Source organism: Oncorhynchus gorbuscha, linkage group LG22 (assembly GCF_021184085.1).
Source record: "Oncorhynchus gorbuscha isolate QuinsamMale2020 ecotype Even-year linkage group LG22, OgorEven_v1.0, whole genome shotgun sequence".
NCBI classification, from domain to species: domain Eukaryota; kingdom Metazoa; phylum Chordata; class Actinopteri; order Salmoniformes; family Salmonidae; genus Oncorhynchus; species Oncorhynchus gorbuscha.
This window is the reverse complement of record NC_060194.1, coordinates 45,383,103-45,406,029: the sequence shown is the minus strand read 5'-3', so window position 1 is coordinate 45,406,029 and position 22,927 is coordinate 45,383,103. Positions and strand designations below refer to the sequence as shown.

Here is a 22,927-nt window from a genome sequence, read left to right as displayed (position 1 = left end):
GGAACTCAGACAGGCTCTGGTGGATTCCATTAGAGATGAGGGGAACTCAGACAGGCTCTGTTGGATTCTGTCAGAGATGAGGGGAACTCAGACAGGCTCTGTTGGATTCCATTAGAGATGAGGGGAACTCAGACAGGCTCTGGTGGATTCTGTCAGAGATGAGGGGAACTCAGACAGGCTCTGTTGGATTCCATTAGAGATGAGGGGAACTCAGACAGGCTCTGTTGGATTCCATTAGAGATGAGGGGAACTCAGACAGGCTCTGTTGGATTCTGTCAGAGATGAGGGGAACTCAGACAGGCTCTGGTGGATTCTGTCAGAGATGAGGGGAACTCAGACAGGCTCTGGTGGATTCTGTCAGAGATGAGGGGAACTCAGACAGGCTCTGTTGGATTCCATTAGAGATGAGGGGAACTCAGACAGGCTCTGGTGGATTCTGTCAGGGATGAGGGGAACTCAGACAGGCTCTGTTGGATTCCATTAGAGATGAGGAGAACTCAGACAGGCTCTGTTGGATTCCATTAGAGATGAGGGGAACTCAGACAGGCTCTTTAGGAGTGGTTACATTGGAATAGCTTGAACTGAGATCTCCAGAATCATGTCTACTGTGTGATTTATCTGTTGTTAATGTGTTTTAGAGTGTTTGTATCATATCCTAGCCGGACGAATCAAACTGAGTTCTTCTGCTGCTCTCGTTCTAACGTTCGTGGGCATGGTGTGGCATTTGGCCAGACTAAGGAGTCTGGGTAGCCAGGCTAAGGAGTCTGGGTAGCCAGGCAAACCGCATCCATCTTCTGTCTGATACAATCTTTTTTTAACCTTTGAACTTGTGTAATTGGAAGAGGAAGAAAAAAAGACAGTTACGTGTTGATATTTCCTTTGAGTGTGTTATTTTGGTAAGAGCAGCAGCATGCCCTCAGGTAGCCTTTTTCTGGTCTCAGGTTCAGGAATGGCTGAAAATGCACAGCATGGATCTAAAATTGACCCTAGAAATAGTACTGTTAGGAGATCTGGAGAGACCGGGTCAGTCAATTGCTAATATACTAATACTCTTAATAAAAGTATTTATCTTCAACACGCAATCTGTGGATTCTATTCGATAAGATATATTGAAATTGTACGTTAAACATCACAGCATAGTTGAAAGATATGTGTTGCGTAGAAACACAAAGTGGGTGGCCAGCAGAGATTGATGGGATGGACTGAGGGAAGCTGAGGGTTGGGATGGGCTGAGGGAAGCTGAGGGTTGGGATGGGATGGGCTGAGGGAAGCTGAGGGTTGGGATGGGATGGGCTGAGGGAAGCTGAGGGTTGGGATGGGATGGGCTGAGGGAAGCTGAGGGTTGGGATGGGATGGGCTGAGGGAAGCTGAGGGTTGGGATGGGATAGACTGAGGGAAGCTGAGGGCTGGGATGGGATGGGCTGAGGGAAGCTGAGGGTTGGGATGTGATGGGCTGAGGGAAGCTGAGGGTTGGGATGGGATTGGCTGAGGGAAGCTGAGGGTTGGGATGGGATGGGCTGAGGGAAGCTGAGGGTTGGATGGTCGAATGGTTGAGGGACAGATATTGGGGAACTGTGGGGGGATCTTGGAGGGTTCGGGTTTCACAAGATTGTGATCATGAGGAAACTGAGGACATATATCACACATAAGGATGGCTCTGTTGCAGGATGGACTGGGCATGTTTGATCTTGTTTGTTTGTCTTGATGCTGTAGTGTTTGATAGTGTCTTGATGCTGTAGTGTTTGATAGTGTCTTGATGCTGTAGTGTTTGATAGTGTCTTGATGCTGTAGTGTTTGATAGTGTCTTGATGCTGTAGTGTTTGATGTGTCTTGATGCTGTCGTGTTTGATAGTGTCTTGATGCTGGGTTTGATAGTGTCTTGATGCTGTAGTGTTTGATAGTGTCTTGAAGCTGTAGTGTTTGATAGTGTCTTGATGCTGTAGTGTTTGATAGTGTCTTGATGCTTGAGTGTTTGAACTAGTGTCTTGATGCTGTAGTGTTTGATAGTGTCTTGATGCTGAAAGTGTTTGATAGTGTCTTGATGCTGTAGTGTTTGATAGTGTCTTGATGCTGTAGTGTTTGATAGTGTCTTGATCTTGTTTGATAGTGTCTTGATGCTGTAGTGTTTGATAGTGTCTTGATGCTGTAGTGTTTGATAGTGTCTTGATGCTGTAGTGTTTGATAGTGTCTTGATGCTGTAGTGTTTGATAGTGTCTTGATGCTGTAGTGTTTGATAGTGTCTTGATGCTGTAGTGGTTGATAGTGTCTTGATGCTGTAGTGTTTGATAGTGTCTTGATGCTGTCGTGTTTGATAGTGTCTTGATGCTGTATTATTTGTCCTTCATGTTCTAATACTTTAATGTTACCTCTTCCTTGTGTTTTTTGTAATAAATATATATTTTTTTAAATGTAAACTTCCGACTTCAACTGTATGTTACAACACTTTGGTTATACTAATAAATATGTTTAAATGGGGGAAATGTTGAAAAAAGAGAGCCGCAGCATATTGAGCAAAGCCCCCATCAGCATTGCATAACCTACTTAGTTATCACAAAGCCCTTCATATTTTCCACAATAATAATCATATCCTCAAAGCCGTCCTCATTTTTGAGGAGATTATGTTCCAGCGTGTATCATGGCCCTCGATGATTGAACTGAAATATTCCACGCAACAGGAGACGAGGAAAAGAGCAGCACTTTCCGAGGTGGTGACAGAAATACTCTTGACAGGGAGCACGAGAGCTGTGTTTCTCAGGTCCAAGGCATGAAAAGACAACCTTGCTGCCGGGCATCCTGGTACATCTGAAAGTAAGGGCCTTATGACAGATAGAGGGAGAAAAATAAAGCAATCTCTAAAGTTCAACCATAAATACTGACAATGAGCACTAACCAGCAGTTCACATGATCCTACAACAACCTACTGTACAACCTACTGTACAACCTAATGTACAACCTATAATACAACCTACTGTACAACCTAATGTACAACCTATAATACAACCTACTGTACAACCTATAATACAACCTACTGTACAACCTACTGTACAACCTATAATACAACCTACTGTACAACCTACTGTACAACCTATAATACAACCTACTGTACAACCTACTGTACAACCTATAATACAACCTACAATACAACCTATAATACAACCTACTGTACAACCTATAATACAACCTACTGTACAACCTACTGTACAACCTATAATACAACCTACTGTACAACCTACTGTACAACCTAATGTACAACCTATAATACAACCTACTGTACAACCTAATGTACAACCTATAATACAACCTACTGTACAACCTATAATACAACCTACTGTACAACCTACTGTACAACCTATAATACAACCTACTGTACAACCTACTGTACAACCTATACAACCTACTGTACAACCTACTGTACAACCTATAATACAACCTACTGTACAACCTATAATACAACCTACTGTACAACCCTACAACCTATAATACAACCTACTGTACAACCTACTGTACAACCTACTGTACAACCTATAATACAACCTACTGTACAACCTACAATACAACCTATAATACAACCTATAATACAACCTACTGTACAACCTACTGTACAACCTACTGTACAACCTACTGTACAACCTACTGTACAACCTACTGTACAACCTATAATACAACCTACTGTACAACCTATAATACAACCTACTGTACAACCTACTGTACAACCTATAATACAACCTATAATACAACCTACTGGACAACCTATAATACAACCTACTGTACAACCTACTGTACAACCTATAATACAACCTACTGTACAACCTATAATATAACCTATAATACAACCTACTGTACAACCTATAATACAACCTACTGTACAACCTATAATACAACCTACTGTACAACCTACTGTACAACCTATAATACAACCTACTGTACAACCTATAATACAACCTACTGTACAACCTACTGTACAACCTATAATACAACCTACTGTACAACCTACAATACAACCTATTGTTAGGTCCACGATCTCGCCATCACGGTTGACAACTCCATTGTGTCCTCCTCCCAGAGCGCTAAGAACCTTGGCGTGATCCTGGACAACACCCTGTCGTTCTCAACTAACATCAAGGCGGTGGCCCGTTCCTGTAGGTTCATGCTCTACAACATCCGCAGAGTACGACCCTGCCTCACACAGGAAGCGGCACAGGTCCTAATCCAGGCACTTGTCATCTCCCGTCTGGATTACTGCAACTCGCTGTTGGCTGGGCTCCCTGCCTGTGCCATTAAACCCCTACAACTCATCCAGAACGCCGCAGCCCGTCTGGTGTTCAACCTTCCCAAGTTCTCTCACGTCACCCCGCTCCTCCGCTCTCTCCACTGGCTTCCAGTTGAAGCTCGCATCCGCTACAAGACCATGGTGCTTGCCTACGGAGCTGTGAGGGGAACGGCACCTCAGTACCTCCAGGCTCTGATCAGGCCCTACACCCAAACAAGGGCACTGCGTTCATCCACCTCTGGCCTGCTCGCCTCCCTACCACTGAGGAAGTACAGCTCCCGCTCAGCCCAGTCAAAACTGTTCGCTGCTCTGGCCCCCAATGGTGGAACAAACTCCCTCACGACGCCAGGACAGCGGAGTCAATCACCACCTTCCGGAGACACCTGAAACCCCACCTCTTTAAGGAATACCTAGGATAGGATAAGTAATCCTTCTCACCCCCCCTTAAGATTTAGATGCACTATTGTAAAGTGACTGTTCCACTGGATGTCATAAGGTGAATGCACCAATTTGTAAGTCGCTCTGGATAAGAGCGTCTGCTAAATGACTTAAATGTAATGTAAATGAGTGGAGGTGATAGCTGATAGCTGATTCTAATATTTGTAACCTATAATACAATATGTTTTTGGTGTTTGTTCTTGGTTATAGAGCCTATAAAAAGATTGTACAAAGTAGATTATCTATGCTTTGGATAAAATGACTTAAACCTATAATACAACCTACTGTACAACCTATAATACAACCTACTGTACAACCTACTGTACAACCTATAATACAACCTACTGTACAACCTATAATACAACCTACTGTACAACCTATAATACAACCTACTGTACAACCTACTGTACAACCTATAATACAACCTACTGTACAACCTATAATATAACCTATAATACAACCTACTGTACAACCTATAATACAACCTACCTACAATACAACCTACTGTACAACCTATAATACAACCTACTGTACAACCTACTGTACAACCTATAATACAACCTACTGTACAACCTACTGTACAACCTATAATACAACCTACTGTACAACCTATAATACAACCTAACAACCTATAATACAACCTACTGTACAACCTACTGTACAACCTATAATACAACCTACTGTACAACCTACTGTACAACCTATAATACAACCTACTGTACAACCTATAATACAACCTACTGTACAACCTACTGTACAACCTACTGTACAACCTATAATACAACCTACTGTACAACCTACTGTACAACCTATAATACAACCTACTGTACAACCTATACAACCTATAATACAACCTACTGTACAACCTATACAACCTATAATACAACCTACTGTACAACCTACTGTACAACCTATAATACAACCTACAATACAACCTATAATACAACCTACTGTACAACCTATAATACAACCTACTGTACAACCTACTGTACAACCTATAATACAACCTACTGTACAACCTACTGTACAACCTAATAATACAACCTATAATACAACCTACTGTACAACCTACTGTACAACCTATAATACAACCTATAATACAACCTACTGTACAACCTATAATACAACCTACTGTACAACCTATAATACAACCTACTGTACAACCTATAATACAACCTATAATACAACCTATAATACAACCTACTGTACAACCTATAATACAACCTATAATACAACCTACTGTACAACCTATAATACAACCTATAATACAACCTATAATACAACCTACTGTACAACCTATAATACAACCTATAATACAACCTATAATACAACCTACTGTACAACCTACTGTACAACCTACTGTACAACCTACTGTACAACCTATAATACAACCTACTGTACAACCTATAATACAACCTACTGTACAACCTACTGTACAACCTATAATACAACCTATAATACAACCTACTGTACAACCTACTGTACAACCTACTGTACAACCTATAATACAACCTATAATACAACCTATAATACAACCTATAATACAACCTACTGTACAACCTATAATACAACCTACTGTACAACCTATAATACAACCTACTGTACAACCTACTGTACAACCTATAATACAACCTACTGTACAACCTATAATACAACCTACTGTACAACCTACTGTACAACCTATAATACAACCTACTGTACAACCTACAATACAACCTATTGTTGTACAACCTACTGTACAACCTATCCCAAGCGCTAGAACTTGGCTGATCCTAATACAAACCTACTAATACAACCTAGGTTCATGCTCTACAACATCCCAGAGTATACAACCTATCCTAATCCAGGCACTTGTCACCTATTGTACAACCTATTAAATACAACCTACTGTACAACCTATAATACAACCTACTAATACAACCTATAATACAACCTACTGTACAACCTAGGCTCTGATCATACACCCAAACAACTGCGTTCATCCACCTCTGGCCTGCTCGCCTCCCTACCACTATAAGTACAACCTCAAAACTGTTCGCTGCTCTAATACAACCTACGACGCCAGGACAGCGGAGTCAATCACCACCTTCCGGAGACACCTGAAACCTCTTTAATACAACCTATAATACAACCTCTACCTCCCCCTAAGATTTACATGCACTATTGTAAAGTGACTGTTCCACTGGATGTCATATAATACAACCTCTGGATACAACCTATAAATACAACCTATAATACAACCTACTGTACAACCTATAATACAACCTATAATACAACCCTGTACAACCTATAATACAACCTACTGTACAACCTACTGTACAACCTATAATACAACCTATACAACCTACTGTACAACCTATAATACAACCTATAATACAACCTACTGTACAACCTATAATACAACCTATAATACAACCTATAATACAACCTACTGTACAACCTATAATACAACCTACTGTACAACCTACTGTACAACCTATAATACAACCTATAATACAACCTATAATACAACCTATAATACAACCTACAATACAACCTACTGTACAACCTACTGTACAACCTATAATACAACCTACTGTACAACCTATAATACAACCTACTGTACAACCTATAATACAACCTACTGTACAACCTATAATACAACCTATAATACAACCTATAATACAACCTATAATACAACCTACTGTACAACCTATAATACAACCTACTGTACAACCTATAATACAACCTACTGTACAACCTATAATACAACCTACTGTACAACCTATAATACAACCTATAATACAACCTACTGTACAACCTACTGTACAACCTATAATACAACCTACTGTACAACCTATAATACAACCTACTGTACAACCTATAATACAACCTATAATACAACCTATAATACAACCTACTGTACAACCTACTGTACAACCTATAATACAACCTACTGTACAACCTATAATACAACCTATACAACCTATAATACAACCTACTGTACAACCTATAATACAACCTACTGTACAACCTATAATACAACCTATAATACAACCTACTGTACAACCTATAATACAACCTACTGTACAACCTATAATACAACCTACTGTACAACCTATAATACAACCTACTGTACAACCTATAATACAACCTACTGTACAACCTATAATACAACCTATAATACAACCTACTGTACAACCTATAATACAACCTACTGTACAACCTATAATACAACCTATAATACAACCTACTGTACAACCTATAATACAACCTACTGTACAACCTATAATACAACCTATAATACAACCTATAATACAACCTACTGTACAACCTATAATACAACCTACTGTACAACCTATAATACAACCTATAATACAACCTACTGTACAACCTATAATACAACCTATAATACAAACTGTACAACCTATAATACAACCTATAATACAACCTACTGTACAACCTACTGTACAACCTACTGTACAACCTATAATACAACCTATATACAACCTACTGTACAACCTATAATACAACCTATAATACAACCTACTGTACAACCTATAATACAACCTACAACCTACTGTACAACCTATAATACAACCTACTGTACAACCAATACAACCTATAATACAACCTATAATACAACCTATAATACAACCTATAATACAACCTACTGTACAACCTATAATACAACCTACTGTACAACCTATAATACAACCTACTGTACAACCTACTGTACAACCTATAATACAACCTATAATACAACCTACTGTACAACCTACTGTACAACCTACTGTACAACCTATAATACAACCTACTGTACAACCTACAATACAACCTACTGTATATAATACAACCTACTGTACAACCTACTGTACAACCTATAATACAACCTACTGTACAACCTACTGTACAACCTATAATACAACCTATAATACAACCTACTGTACAACCTACTGTACAACCTATAATACAACCTACTGTACAACCTATAATACAACCTACTGTACAACCTATAATACAACCTACTGTACAACCTACTGTACAACCTACTGTACAACCTATAATACAACCTACTGTACAACCTACTGTACAACCTACTGTACAACCTATAATACAACCTACTGTACAACCTACTAATACAACCTACTGTACAACCTATAATACAACCTATAATACAACCTATAATACAACCTACTGTACAACCTACTGTACAACCTATAATACAACCTACTGTACAACCTATAATACAACCTATAATACAACCTACTGTACAACCTACTGTACAACCTATAATACAACCTACTGTACAACCTATAATACAACCTATAATACAACCTACTGTACAACCTATAATACAACCTACTGTACAACCTATAATACAACCTACTGTACAACCTACTGTACAACCTATAATACAACCTACTGTACAACCTATAATACAACCTACTGTACAACCTATAATATAACCTACTGTAATACAACCTACTGTACAACCTATAATACAACCTACTGTACAACCTATAATACAACCTACTGTACAACCTATAATACAACCTACTGTACAACCTATAATACAACCTACTGTACAACCTATAATACAACCTATAATACAACCTACTGTACAACCTATAATACAACCTATAATACAACCTACTGTACAACCTATAATACAACCTACTGTACAACCTATAATACAACCTACTGTACAACCTATAATACAACCTACTGTACAACCTATAATACAACCTACTGTACAACCTATAATACAACCTACTGTACAACCTACAATACAACCTACTGTACAACCTACAATACAACCTATAATATAACCTACTGTACAACCTATAATACAACCTATAATACAACCTACTGTACAACCTATAATACAACCTACTGTACAACCTATAATACAACCTACTGTACAACCTACAATACAACCTACTGTACAACCTACAATACAACCTATAATACAACCTACTGTACAACCTATAATACAACCTACTGTACAACCTATAATACAACCTACTGTACAACCTACAATACAACCTATAATACAACCTACTGTACAACCTACAATACAACCTAATGTACAACCTACTGTACAACCTACAATACAACCTATAATACAACCTACTGTACAACCTATAATACAACCTATAATACAACCTACTGTACAACCTACTGTACAACCTACTGTACAACCTACTGTACAACCTACTGTACAACCTATAATACAACCTATAATACAACCTACTGTACAACCTACTGTACAACCTATAATACAACCTATAATACAACCTACTGTACAACCTATAATACAACCTACTGTACAACCTACTGTACAACCTACTGTACAACCTATAATACAACCTACTGTACAACCTACTGTACAACCTATAATACAACCTATAATACAACCTATAATACAACCTACTGTACAACCTATAATACAACCTATAATACAACCTATAATACAACCTATAATACAACCTATAATACAACCTACTGTACAACCTATAATACAACCTACTGTACAACCTACTGTACAACCTATAATACAACCTACTGTACAACCTATAATACAACCTATAATACAACCTACTGTACAACCTATAATACAACCTACTGTACAACCTACTGTACAACCTACTGTACAACCTACTGTACAACCGACAATACAACCGACAATACAACCTACAATACAACCTACAATACAACCTACTGTACAACCTATAATACAACCTATAATACATCCCATAATACAACCTACTGTACAACTGTAATCTACTCTACTGTACTCTACCGTACTGTACTGTACTCTACTGTACTCTACTCTACTTTACTCTACCATACTCTACCATACTCTACTATACTCTACCGTACTGTACTGTACTCTGCTGTACTGTACTCTACTGTACTCAACTCTGCAGTACTCTACCATACTCTACTGTACTCTACTGCACTCTACCATACTCTACTCTACTTTACTCTACCGTACTCTACTGTACTGTTCTGTACTGTACTCCACTGTACTCTAACGTACTGTACTCTACTGTGCTGTACTCTACTGTACTGTACTCTGCAGAACTCTACTCTACTGTACTCTACTTTACTGTACTGTACTCTAGTGTACTCTGCAGTACGCTACTGTACTGTACTCTACTCTGCAGTACTCTACTGTACTGTACTCTGCAGTACTCTACTGTACTGTACTCTATTCTGCAGTACTCTACTGTACTCTACTCTGCAGTACTCTACTGTACTGTACTCTACTGTACTCTACTGTACTCTACTGTACTGTACTCTACTGTACTGTATTCTACTGTACTCTACTGTACTGTACTCTACAGTACTCTACTGTACTTTAAACCACAACAGACAGTGAGAGGAAAGCAAGTCAACATCATCCCCATAATTCAGAAAGTCTTTATTGTCCCATTGCCGGGTAGTGGTGGTTGCAGCAGCATACTGTACATCTGAGCTTTTTATTCCATAACCCAGTCATTGTTTACCAGGCTAAAGAAATCCCTCTATTACAATGTAGGCTGCAGTTAGGCTGAGCAGAATCCTAGAGGACAAAGCTCCACTACTTCAGTTTGACACGGTCCGACTGCAGTGCACACACAGACTGCAGCATGCGTAATTCCCTCCCTGCTCATGCATCCATCCATCCATCCATCCACAGAGGTTACATAATCTGCCCCGTCACTTTATTCAAATCAATTCACGAAGATAATGCCTGACTATACTGCAGCATTATACCGTGCAGCTCTTCTGCGGGACATCGATAACATCTCTGAATAGCTCTCGTCAGGAATACACACACTGGCTGGTAACACTTCATAATGACTTTCATTAAAAAGCCTTTGACACATACTTTTATAAATATTGTATATACATGTTTACAAGTTATTACAAATATAATACAATGGCAGGCGATGGTATTTCTGGTTGTGTTTGACTCCCCGACATGTTCTGTCATTTAGACACCAAGAATATCCTCCTTGTCTAATAAGTAGGACAATTATAGCTGCTAATTAGGCCTATTATAGTAACCTGACACTCATAATACACAGATGAAGCTAATGAGAAGGCCTTTTAAGGCCTCTTCATTTCAATCAGATACTGTAGAAGGAAACACGTCAAGCAACGTGACGTGAGAGGTTTAAATATCACGCTTAACTGACGATAATGTACCAGGGGGAAAATCTATACGAGAGACAACAACAACAACAACAACAACAACAAACGAACCGCTGAGCAATGTTCTGCAGAGTCAGTTTTCAATCAGCGTGTAGGCAGGTTCATGTGAAAATAGTGACCTCCTTTGATGAAAGAATACAGGTTGGTTATGAAGACAAGAGTGCATAGGACATGATGTGGATAGGACATGATGTGGATAGGACATGATGTGGATAGATAGGACATGATGTGGATAGGACATGATGTGGATAGATAGGACATGATGTGGATAGGACATGATGTGGATAGATAGGACATGATGTGGATAGATAGGACATGATGTGGATAGGACATGATGTGGATAGGACATGATGTGGATAGGACATGATGTGGATAGGACATGATGTGGATAGATAGGACATGATGTGGATAGATAGGACATGATGTGGATAGGACATGATGTGGATAGGACATGATGTGGATAGGACATGATGTGGATAGATAGGACATGATGTGGATAGATAGGACATGATGTTTAGGACATGATGTGGATAGATAGGACAGGACATGATGTGGATAGGACATGATGTGGATAGATAGGACATGATGTGGATAGGACATGATAGTGACATGATGTGGATAGGACATGATAGTGGATAGATAGGACATGATGTGGATAGGACATGATGTGGATAGATAGGACATGATGTGGATAGGACATGAGATAGGACATGATGTGATAGGACATGATGTGGATAGGACATGATGTGGATAGGACATGATGTGGATAGATAGGACATGATGTGGATAGGACATGATGTGGATAGGACATGATGTGGATAGATAGGACATGATGTGGATAGATAGGACATGATGATAGATAGGACATGATGATAGGACATGATGTGGATAGGACATGATGTGGATAGGACATGATGTGGTGGATAGGACATGATAGGACATGATGTGGATAGATAGGACATGATGTGGATAGGACATGATGTGGATAGGACATAGATAGGACATGATGTGGATAGGACATGATGTGGATAGGACATGATGTGGATAGATAGGACATGATGTGGATAGGACATGATGTGGATAGATAGGACATGATGTGGATAGATAGGACATGATGGATAGGACATGATGTGGATAGGACATGATGATAGATGGATGGATAGATAGGACATGATGTGGATGATGTGGACATAGGACATGATGTGGATAGATAGGACATGATGTGGATAGATAGGACATGATGTGGATAGATAGGACATGATGTGGATAGATAGGACATGATGTGGATAGGACATGATGTGGATAGATAGGACATGATGTGGATAGGACATGAGGACATGATGTGGATAGGACATGATGTGGATAGGACATGATGTGGATAGGACATGATGATGGACATGATGTGGATAGGACATGATGTGGATAGATAGGACATGATGTGGATAGATAGGACATGATGTGGATAGGACATGATGTGATAGGACATGATGTGGATAGGACATGATGTGGATAGATGGATATGTGGATAGGACATGATGTGGATAGGACATGATGTGGATAGGACATGATGTGGATAGATAGGACATGATGTGGATAGGACATGATGTGGATAGGACATGATGTGGATAGATAGGACATGTGGATAGATAGGACATGATGTGGAGGACATGATGTGGATAGATAGGACATGATGATAGGACATGATGTGGATAGGACATGATGTGGATAGATAGGACATGATGTGGATAGATAGGACATGATGTGGATAGGACATGATGTGGACATGATGTGGATAGGACATGATGTGGATAGATAGGACATGATGTGGATAGATAGGACATGATGTGGATAGGACATGATGTGGATAGGACATGATGTGGATAGGACATGATGTGGATAGATAGGACATGATGTGGATAGATAGGACATGATGTGGATAGATAGGACATGATGTGGATAGATAGGACATGATGTGGATAGGACATGATGTGGATAGGACATGATGTGGATAGATAGGACATGATGTGGATAGGACATGATGTGGATAGATAGGACATGATGTGGATAGGACATGATGTGGATAGGACATGATGTGGATAGATAGGACATGATGTGGATAGATAGGACATGATGTGGATAGATAGGACATGATGTGGATAGGACACATGATGTGGATAGATAGGACCCATGAATAGGACATGATGTGGATAGAAACTGGATAGATAGGACATGATGTGGATAGGACATGATGGATAGATAGGACATGAAGATAGGACATGATGATAGGACATGATGTGGATAGATAGGACATGATGTGGATAGATAGGACATGATGTGGATAGGACATGATGTGGATAGGACATGATGTGGATAGATAGGACATGATGTGGATAGATAGGACATGATGTGGATAGATAGGACATGATGTGGATAGGACATGATGTGGATAGGACATGATGTGGATAGGACATGATGTGGATAGGACATGATGTGGATAGGACATGATGTGGATAGATAGGACATGATGTGGATAGGACATGATGTGGATAGGACATGATGTGGATAGGACATGATGTGGATAGGACATGATGTGGATAGATAGGACATGATGTGGATAGATAGGACATGATGTGGATAGGACATGATGTGGATAGGACATGATGTGGATAGGACATGATGTGGATAGGACATGATGTGGATAGATAGGACATGATGTGGATAGGACATGATGTGGATAGGACATGATGTGGATAGATAGGACATGATGTGGATAGATAGGACATGATGTGGATAGATAGGACATGATGTGGATAGGACATGATGTGGATAGATAGGACATGATGTGGATAGGACATGATGTGGATAGGACATGATGTGGATAGATAGGACATGATGTGGATAGATAGGACATGATGTGGATAGATAGGACATGATGTGGATAGGACATGATGTGGATAGGACATGATGTGGATAGGACATGATGTGGATAGATAGGACATGATGTGGATAGGACATGATGTGGATAGGACATGATGTGGATAGATAGGACATGATGTGGATAGATAGGACATGATGTGGATAGATAGGACATGATGTGGATAGATAGGACATGATGTGGATAGGACATGATGTGGATAGGACATGATGTGGATAGGACATGATGTGGATAGGACATGATGTGGATAGGACATGATGTGGATAGGACATGATGTGGATAGATAGGACATGATGTGGATAGGACATGATGTGGATAGATAGGACATGATGTGGATAGGACATGATGTGGATAGATAGGACATGATGTGGATAGATAGGGCATGATGTGGATAGGACATGATGTGGATAGGACATGATGTGGATAGATAGGACATGATGTGGATAGGACATGATGTGGATAGATAGGACATGATGTGGATAGATAGGACATGATGTGGATAGGACATGATGTGGATAGGTCAAATCGACGATACACTTACATCACGTCCCAAATGGCAAACTATTCATAAATTAATTAAGTGTCCCAGTGCACTAAATAGAGACTAGGGTGTAATTTGGGACGTGTCCAATAACAACTCATGGTCCTCTACTCACCAGCGGATGCGTCCCAGATCCAGGTACCAGCCCATAGCAGAGACAGGTAGAGCACCGCTGCGTACAGGTACAGCTCCAGCTTAGGAAGGGCTGCCTTGAGCCTCATGGTGGATCTCTGGCACTAAACACACACAGGGGAACTGAGGGGAAGGGAAAGGGGGATATTAGAACAGGCTAAAATGATAGTAGGCATTATATCTATATATACACAGAGAGAGAAAGAGAGAGAGAGAGAGAGAGAGAGAGAGAGAGAGAGAGAGAGAGAGAGAGAGAGAGAGAGAGAGAGAGAGAGAGAGAGAGAGAAGAGAGAAGAGAGAGAGAAAGAAAGAGAGAGAGAGAGAGGAGAGAGAGATAGAGAGGGAGAGAGAGAGAGAGAGAGAGAGACAGAGAGAGAGAGAGAGAGAGAGAGGAGAGAAAGAGAGAGATAGAGAGAGAGATAGAGGGAGAGAGAGAGAGGAGAGAGAGACAGAGAGAGAGAGGGGAGAGAGAAACAGAGAGACAGAGACAGAGAGAGAGAGACAGAACCACTTTGGAATGACATTACAATACTGACCTGCTGTGGAGAAGAATTCACCTCAAGGAGATGTTGACTATTCTCGGTAATAGCAGTCAGTAGTGGTTCGAAACAACAATACAAAAACACCCCATATTGAGTCTTGTTCATGAACATAATGTATTTTGCAAAGCTTCTGTAGCACAGTCACAAAAAAATGCCCACATTGCATAATAACTGTTAAACCATATCAACCATTGCAGCCATCCTGTGTGAAAGCCACAAAGTACTCAGTTCAAATGGTGAAAATAAGGAGATGCAATTTTTTTTAAATGTGATATTGAACAAGCACAAAAAAAGGTGAATGTAATTCCATTACTTCAGCATAAAGCAGTGTTTAGGTGCAATAGGTTAAAAGTATGATGACAGGGGAAAAACAACCATTGACACCTATAGGACTAAGCCTTGTATAACAATATGATTCTGCTGTTATTGTAGCCTACAGTGCCTTCAGAAGCTATACCTTGTGAAGACTTACAGAAAATGTTTGACCTCTGTCATTGCCAACAAAGGGTATATAACAAAGTATTGAGATAAACTTTTGTTATTGACCAAATACTTATTTTCCACCATAATTTGCAAATAAATTCATTAAAAATCCTACAATGTGATTTTCTGGATTTTTATCTCATTTTGTCTGTCATAGTTGAAGTGTACCTATGATGAAAATTACAGGCCTCTCTCATCTTTTTAAGTGGGAGAACTTGCACAATTGGTGGCTGACTAAATACTTTTTTGCCCCACTGTATTTTCAAGTAGTTTTAACATCTATGTGCGTAACTTGGCCACTCAGGAACATTCACTGGCTTCTTGGTAAGCAACTCCAGTGTAGATTTTGCCTTGTGTTTTAGGTTATTGTCCTGCTGAAAGGGGAATTCATCTCCCAGTGTAGATGTGTCCTTGTGGTTTAGGTTATTGTCCTGCTGAAAGAGGAATTCATTTCCCAGTGTCTGGTGGAAAGCAAACTGAACCAGGTTTCCTCTAGGATTTTGCTTAGCTCCATTAGGTTTATTTTTTATCCTGAAAAAGTCCCCAGTCCTTAAAGATTACAAGCATACCCATAACATGATGCAGCCACCAGTATGCTTGGAAATATGGAGAGTGGTACTCAGTAATGTGTTGTACTGGATTTGTCCCAAACATAACACTTTGTATTCAGGACAAAAGCTTTGCAACATTTTTTGAAGTATTACTTTAGTGCCTTGTTGCAAACAGGATGCATGTTTTGGAATATATGTATTCTGTACAGGCTTCCTTCTTTTCACTCTGTCAATTAGGTTGTTATTGTGGAGTAACTACAATGTTGTTGATCCATCCTCAGTTTTCTCCCAACACAGCCATTCAACTCTGTACAGTAGCTGTTTTAAAGTCACCATTGGCCTTTTGGTGAAATCTCTGAGTGGTTTCCTTCCTCTCCGGCAACTGAGTTAGAAAGGGCGCCTGTATCTTTGTAATGACTGGGTGTATTGATACACCATCCAAAGTGTGATTAAAATCTTGCTCAAATGGATATTCAATGTCTGCCTTTTTTTTAAACCAATCTACCAATAGATTGCGAGGCGTTCTTTGCGAGGCATTGTAAAACCTCCCTGGTCTTTGTGGTTGAATCTGTGTTTGAAATTCACTGCTCGACTGAGGGACTTTACAGATACAGTAAAATCTCAATTTTATCCATTTTAAATTCCGGCTGTAACACAACAAAATGTGGAAAAAAATCAAGGGTACTATCTGAAACGTATTCTGTTTCTGTAATACCATTATGCCATGGGGCAATGTGCCATCACTTTGCATTCAACCATCTAAAAATACAGCCAAATTCCAACGGAAAAACAATGTCTGATTTTTTACTTGTTGCAGTTGCAGTTTTACAAAAGTTTCGGCAGTTTTTGCCATTTTAAAGCTAAATTCCTGCAAATCTACACATTTTGCCTATTCAAGTCATTTAAGAACAAATCCTTATTTTCAATAACTGCCTGTTCAGGTGCAGAAGATGCAGGGGCCGAATGACAGACCTTGTCAGCGCAGGGGTTTGAACTTGGAACCTTCCGGTTGCTAGTCCAACGCTCTAACCACTCGGCTACCCTGCCGCCCCGACATATGCCATATTAATGATCTGAATGAGAGTGACTAACAAAAGAGTGACTAACAAACTGTTAAAAGTTACAATAGTAAAATACACGTGTAGTAACCATGGTTTCGATAACTGTCGAGGCTCATTTACCAATCTAAAAATAGCTAGCTGACATGGCTAATTGAGTAACTGTCAGTGACCGACAAAACAAGAGAAAAAATGCTGATGCATAACCAAATGTCAAACTTGCACCCTGTGTATTTTACTATTGTAACTTTTAACAGTAAGTTGACACCCTGACTGTGTTCCACATTTTTAAAATAAAATTTAGTGGGATCGAGGCCCCCTAGTGGCCGGGGGGCTAATTGACAACCTATGTCGCTTATGCCCTGAGCTGACCCTGATTGCAATAAAAGATATCGTGTACAGTTTGAAAAGTCCTCTCTTATCAACCTCAACTGTAGGCCTACACTGTTTCAAACGCTGTTTCTAATCTCAAAACAACGATAATGGTAACATTAGTAATGTGAGACCATTTTAACAACATAACATTGAGAGTTGGATCTCTAGAAATGCTGGTCATATAAAGAACACTAAACATCCTTGACAAAAAAAAAACGTTTTAAAAGTATATTTTCCTGTTAAGCTTCGGGGGGACAAGTCAGTGACAGCGTGTTCTAAATTGGACTGTAACGCCTCACAAACTGCCCTGCTCAGAGATCCCCAGAATCAGCACTGTCAGCTGAGCAATCCTACCTCCTCTCCTATTTTAGCCATAGCAGTTGAGCTCTCTCGCTCTCTCCGCCACCGTTCAGCAGCTGCAATGCTATGTGATATCTGCAGTGAGACGCATCGGGGAATCACACCACCGTGTATATTAGCATCGCATAAAATGACCAAGAAAGGTGCACTGGAATACACAACTAGCTATAGGCCTAGACTGTGTTCATATTATGACTATAGTTGGAAGAATAACGTACCTGCGTTGGCATATAGAAACAGGATTATATGGCTACACTGCACCAAGTTGAGAGAGTTAGATGGAGTTGGAATAACAAACCCAATTGCCAAGATCGTTTTAATGCCAAAGAAGAACTCCAGCGTCGGCTTGAGTGTGTTGCATACAAATTGAACGCTATTTAGCGGTAGGTCTACTGTTCTAAAAGCGCATACGCTGCCAGCATGCAATACATTGTTGCAGTAAAATTCTACCGTATTTCAATGCGATTATGTCACAGTCATCCGATAGCGCACCTGTTCTATACTGACCTTTCTATCCGTTCTCAGCTACAGGACAGGTTACAAGGTGTATTGCTGTCCCTCTCCCCAAAATGTCCAAAAAATAAGAAGTAGAAGGGGTTTGGGTTTGTAAGGCGTTTTGTTTTTCTAATTCATTCGTCCCTGCTTTTGGTAACGCCGGTGCCGTACCCCCTGTGATAGCCAGGCGCAGCAGTTGAGGATGTTGCGAACTAGGGTGGGGGTGGGGGTGTGGGTGTGGGTGTGGGTGCCACTCTGCGGGATATATTTATCTTTTTCAGAACTGCGCCGCAGTGAGAGGTGGTCCAGTGACTGTCTGTCAAAACGGACGCAGGTTCCACAGCGCAGAGAGAGAATGGAATGGATACTGTCGCAGCCTACTCTGACATGATGGTGGTTCTGCTATATCATATTCCATAGCCTACATGAATGTTCATACATTGAATTGATACGCTACCCACTGGTCACACCACGTCATTTCAACATGGGTAATTGGGTAAAACTTGATCGAGACATTGATCAATGAGATTACAAGCTATATTCACCCACTCAAAAGTGAGTTGAATTTCCAATGTGTTTTCACTTTGCTTTCAACCATTTAAAAATACAGCCACATTCCAATGGAAAAACAATGTCTGATTTTTTGGTTTAGTTGTCACCCAAATGTCTTTCACTGGGCTTTCAACCATTTAAAAGCGCAGCAAAGTTCAAATGGAATAACACAACGTCAGATATTTTGTTGATATTTTTTTTAACAGATTGTGTTATGACTGTGCTTCATCTAATAGCAGAACCAAATGACCTGGATTGCAGTTGAAATTACATTAAAGTACATGGGGCAACTGATCAAAGCCATTCGAGATTCTGCGTAGATTATTATATTAATTGTGAAGATCTCGACAGACCTGCAACTACCTATGCCTGTTATCAAATCAAGCGTTATTGGTCGCGTACACATATTTTGCAGATATTATCGCAGGTGCAGTGAAATGCTTATGTTTCTAGCTCCAACAGTGCAGTAATACCGAACAATACAAAACAATACACACGAAGACATATTAGAATGAGCAATGTCAGAGTCCGGGAATACAAATACAGTAGCAGTAAAAAGTTTGGACACACCTACTCATTCAAGGGTTTTTCTTTATTTTTACTATTTTCTACATTGTAGCATAATAATGAAGACATCAAAATGATGAAATAACACATATGGAATCATGTAATAACCAAAAAAGTGTTAAACAAATTAAAATATATCTTCAAAATAGCCACCATTTGCCTTGATGAAAGCTTTGCACACTCCTGGCATTCTCTCAACCAGCTTCACTTGGAATGCTTTTCCAATGGTCTTGAAGGAGTTCCCACATATGCTGTTGGCTGCTTTTCCTTCACTCTGTTTCCGCTTCGTGAGAATGATATCCACCAGATCAGGCTATGTATGTTGTTTGTTATTGAACACTGAAGGCTGAACGAAAGCTGAACAAGTTGACAGTGTTTCCTTGTAAATGTTGTTTTGGATCCTGCGACTCTGTTGGGCTTAGTTACTGTGAGTGCAGCTGTCTGTCCTGGGATCCTGTCAGATTCCACATAGGGGGAGAGACACGGAAGCCCAGCTAGCCTAGCTGGCTCAGCCGTCTCAAATGGAGGTCGCTATTCAAATCAAATCAAATCAAATTTATTTATATAGCCCTTCGTACATCAGCTGATATCTCAAAGTGCTGTACAGAAACCCAGCCTAAAACCCCAAACAGCAAACAATGCAGGTATAAAAGCACGGTGGCTAGGAAAAACTCCCTAGAAAGGCCAAAACCTAGGAAGAAACCTAGAGAGGAACCGGGCTATGTGGGGTGGCCAGTCCTCTTCTGGCTGTGCCGGGTAGAGATTATAACAGAACATGACCAAGATGTTCAAATGTTCATAAATGACCAGCATGGTCAAATAATAATAAGGCAGAACAGTTGAAACTGGAGCAGCAGCACAGTCAGGTGGACTGGGGACAGCAAGGAGCCATCATGTCAGGTAGTCCTGGGGCACGGTCCTAGGGCTCAGGTCCTCCGAGAGAGAGAAAGAAAGAGAGAATTAGAGAGAGCATATGTGGGGTGGCCAGTCCTCTTCTGGCTGTGCCGGGTGGAGATTATAACAGAACGTGGCCAAGATGTTCAAATGTTCATAAATGACCAGCATGGTTGAATAATAGTAAGGCAGAACAGTTGAAACTGGAGCAGGAGCATGGCCAGGTGGACTGGGGACAGCAAGGAGTCCTCATGTCAGGTAGTCCTGGGACATGGTCCTAGGGCCCAGGCCAGTTGAAACTGGAGCAGCAGCATGGCCAGGTGGACTGGGGACAGCAAGGAGTCATCATGTCAGGTAGTCCTGGGGCATGGTTCTAGGGCTCAGGTCCTCCGAGAGAGAGAGAAAGAAAGAGAGAAGGAGAGAATTAGAGAACGCACACTTAGATTTACACAGGACACCGAATAGGACAGGAGAAGTACTCCAGATAAACAAACTGACCCTAGCCCCCGACACATAAACTACTGCAGCATAAATACTGGAGGCTGAGACAGGAGGGGTCAGGAGACACTGTGGCCCCATCCGAGGACACCCCCGGACAGGGCCAAACAGGAAGGATATAACCCCACCCACTTTGCCAAAGCACAGCCCCCACACCACTAGAGGGAAATCTTCAACCACCAACTTACCATCCTGAGACAAGGCCGAGTATAGCCCACAAAGATCTCCGACACGGTACAACCCAAGGGGGGAACCCAGACAGGATGACCACAACAGTGAATCAACCCACCCAGGTGACGCATCCCCCCCAGGGACGGCACGAGAGAGCCCCAGCAAGCCAGTGACTCAGCCCCGTAACAGGGTTAGAGGCAGAGAATCCCAGTGGAAAAAGGGGAACCGGCCAGGCAGAGACAGCAAGGGCGGTTCGTTGCTCCAGAGCCTTTCCGTTCACCTTCCCACTCCTGGGCCAGACTACACTCAATCATATGACCCACTGAAGAGATGAGTCTTCAGTAAAGACTTAAAGGTTGAGACCGAGTTTGCGTCTCTGACATGGGTAGGCAGACCGTTCCATAAAGATGGAGCTCTATAGGAGAAAGCCCTGCCTCCAGCTGTTTGCTTAGAAATTCTAGGGACAATTAGGAGGCCTGCGTCTTGTGACCGTAGCGTACGTATAGGTATGTACGGCAGGACCAAATCAGAGAGGTAGGTAGGAGCAAGCCCATGTAATGCTTTGTAGGTTAGCAGTAAAACCTTGAAATCAGCCCTTGCTTTGACAGGAAGCCAGTGTAGAGAGGCTAGCACTGGAGTAATATGATCAAATTTTTTGGTTCTAGTCAGGATTCTAGCAGCCGTATTTAGCACTAACTGAAGTTTATTTAGTGCTTTATCCGGGTAGCCGGAAAATAGAGCATTGCAGTAGTCTAACCTAGAAGTGACAAAAGCATGGATTAATTTTTCTGCATCATTTTTGGACAGAAAGTTTCTGATTTTTGCAATGTTACGTAGATGGAAAAAAGCTGTCCTCGAAATGGTCTTGATATGTTCTTCA

The 22,927-nt window shown here is 40.7% G+C and overlaps 1 protein-coding gene across 3 annotated transcripts in view; it reads right to left on the bottom strand.

The window, feature by feature from the left end:
• hhatla (hedgehog acyltransferase like, a) overlaps positions 1–19,588 on the bottom strand; it is a 37,279-nt gene extending 17,691 nt beyond the window's left edge. For 2 of the 3 annotated variants that reach the window (XM_046322621.1, XM_046322624.1), the window contains exons 1-2: positions 19,378–19,588; positions 15,485–15,624 (exon numbers count right to left, since the gene is read on the bottom strand). In XM_046322621.1, the coding sequence (XP_046178577.1) occupies positions 15,485–15,590 (106 nt within the window). In that variant the 5' untranslated portion in view covers positions 15,591–15,624; positions 19,378–19,588. Of the gene's footprint in view, positions 1–15,484; positions 15,625–16,037; positions 16,075–19,377 lie in introns of all 3 variants that reach the window. The other variant, XM_046322622.1, reaches the window with a different exon arrangement.
• Positions 19,589–22,927: the final 3,339 nt, after the last annotated feature.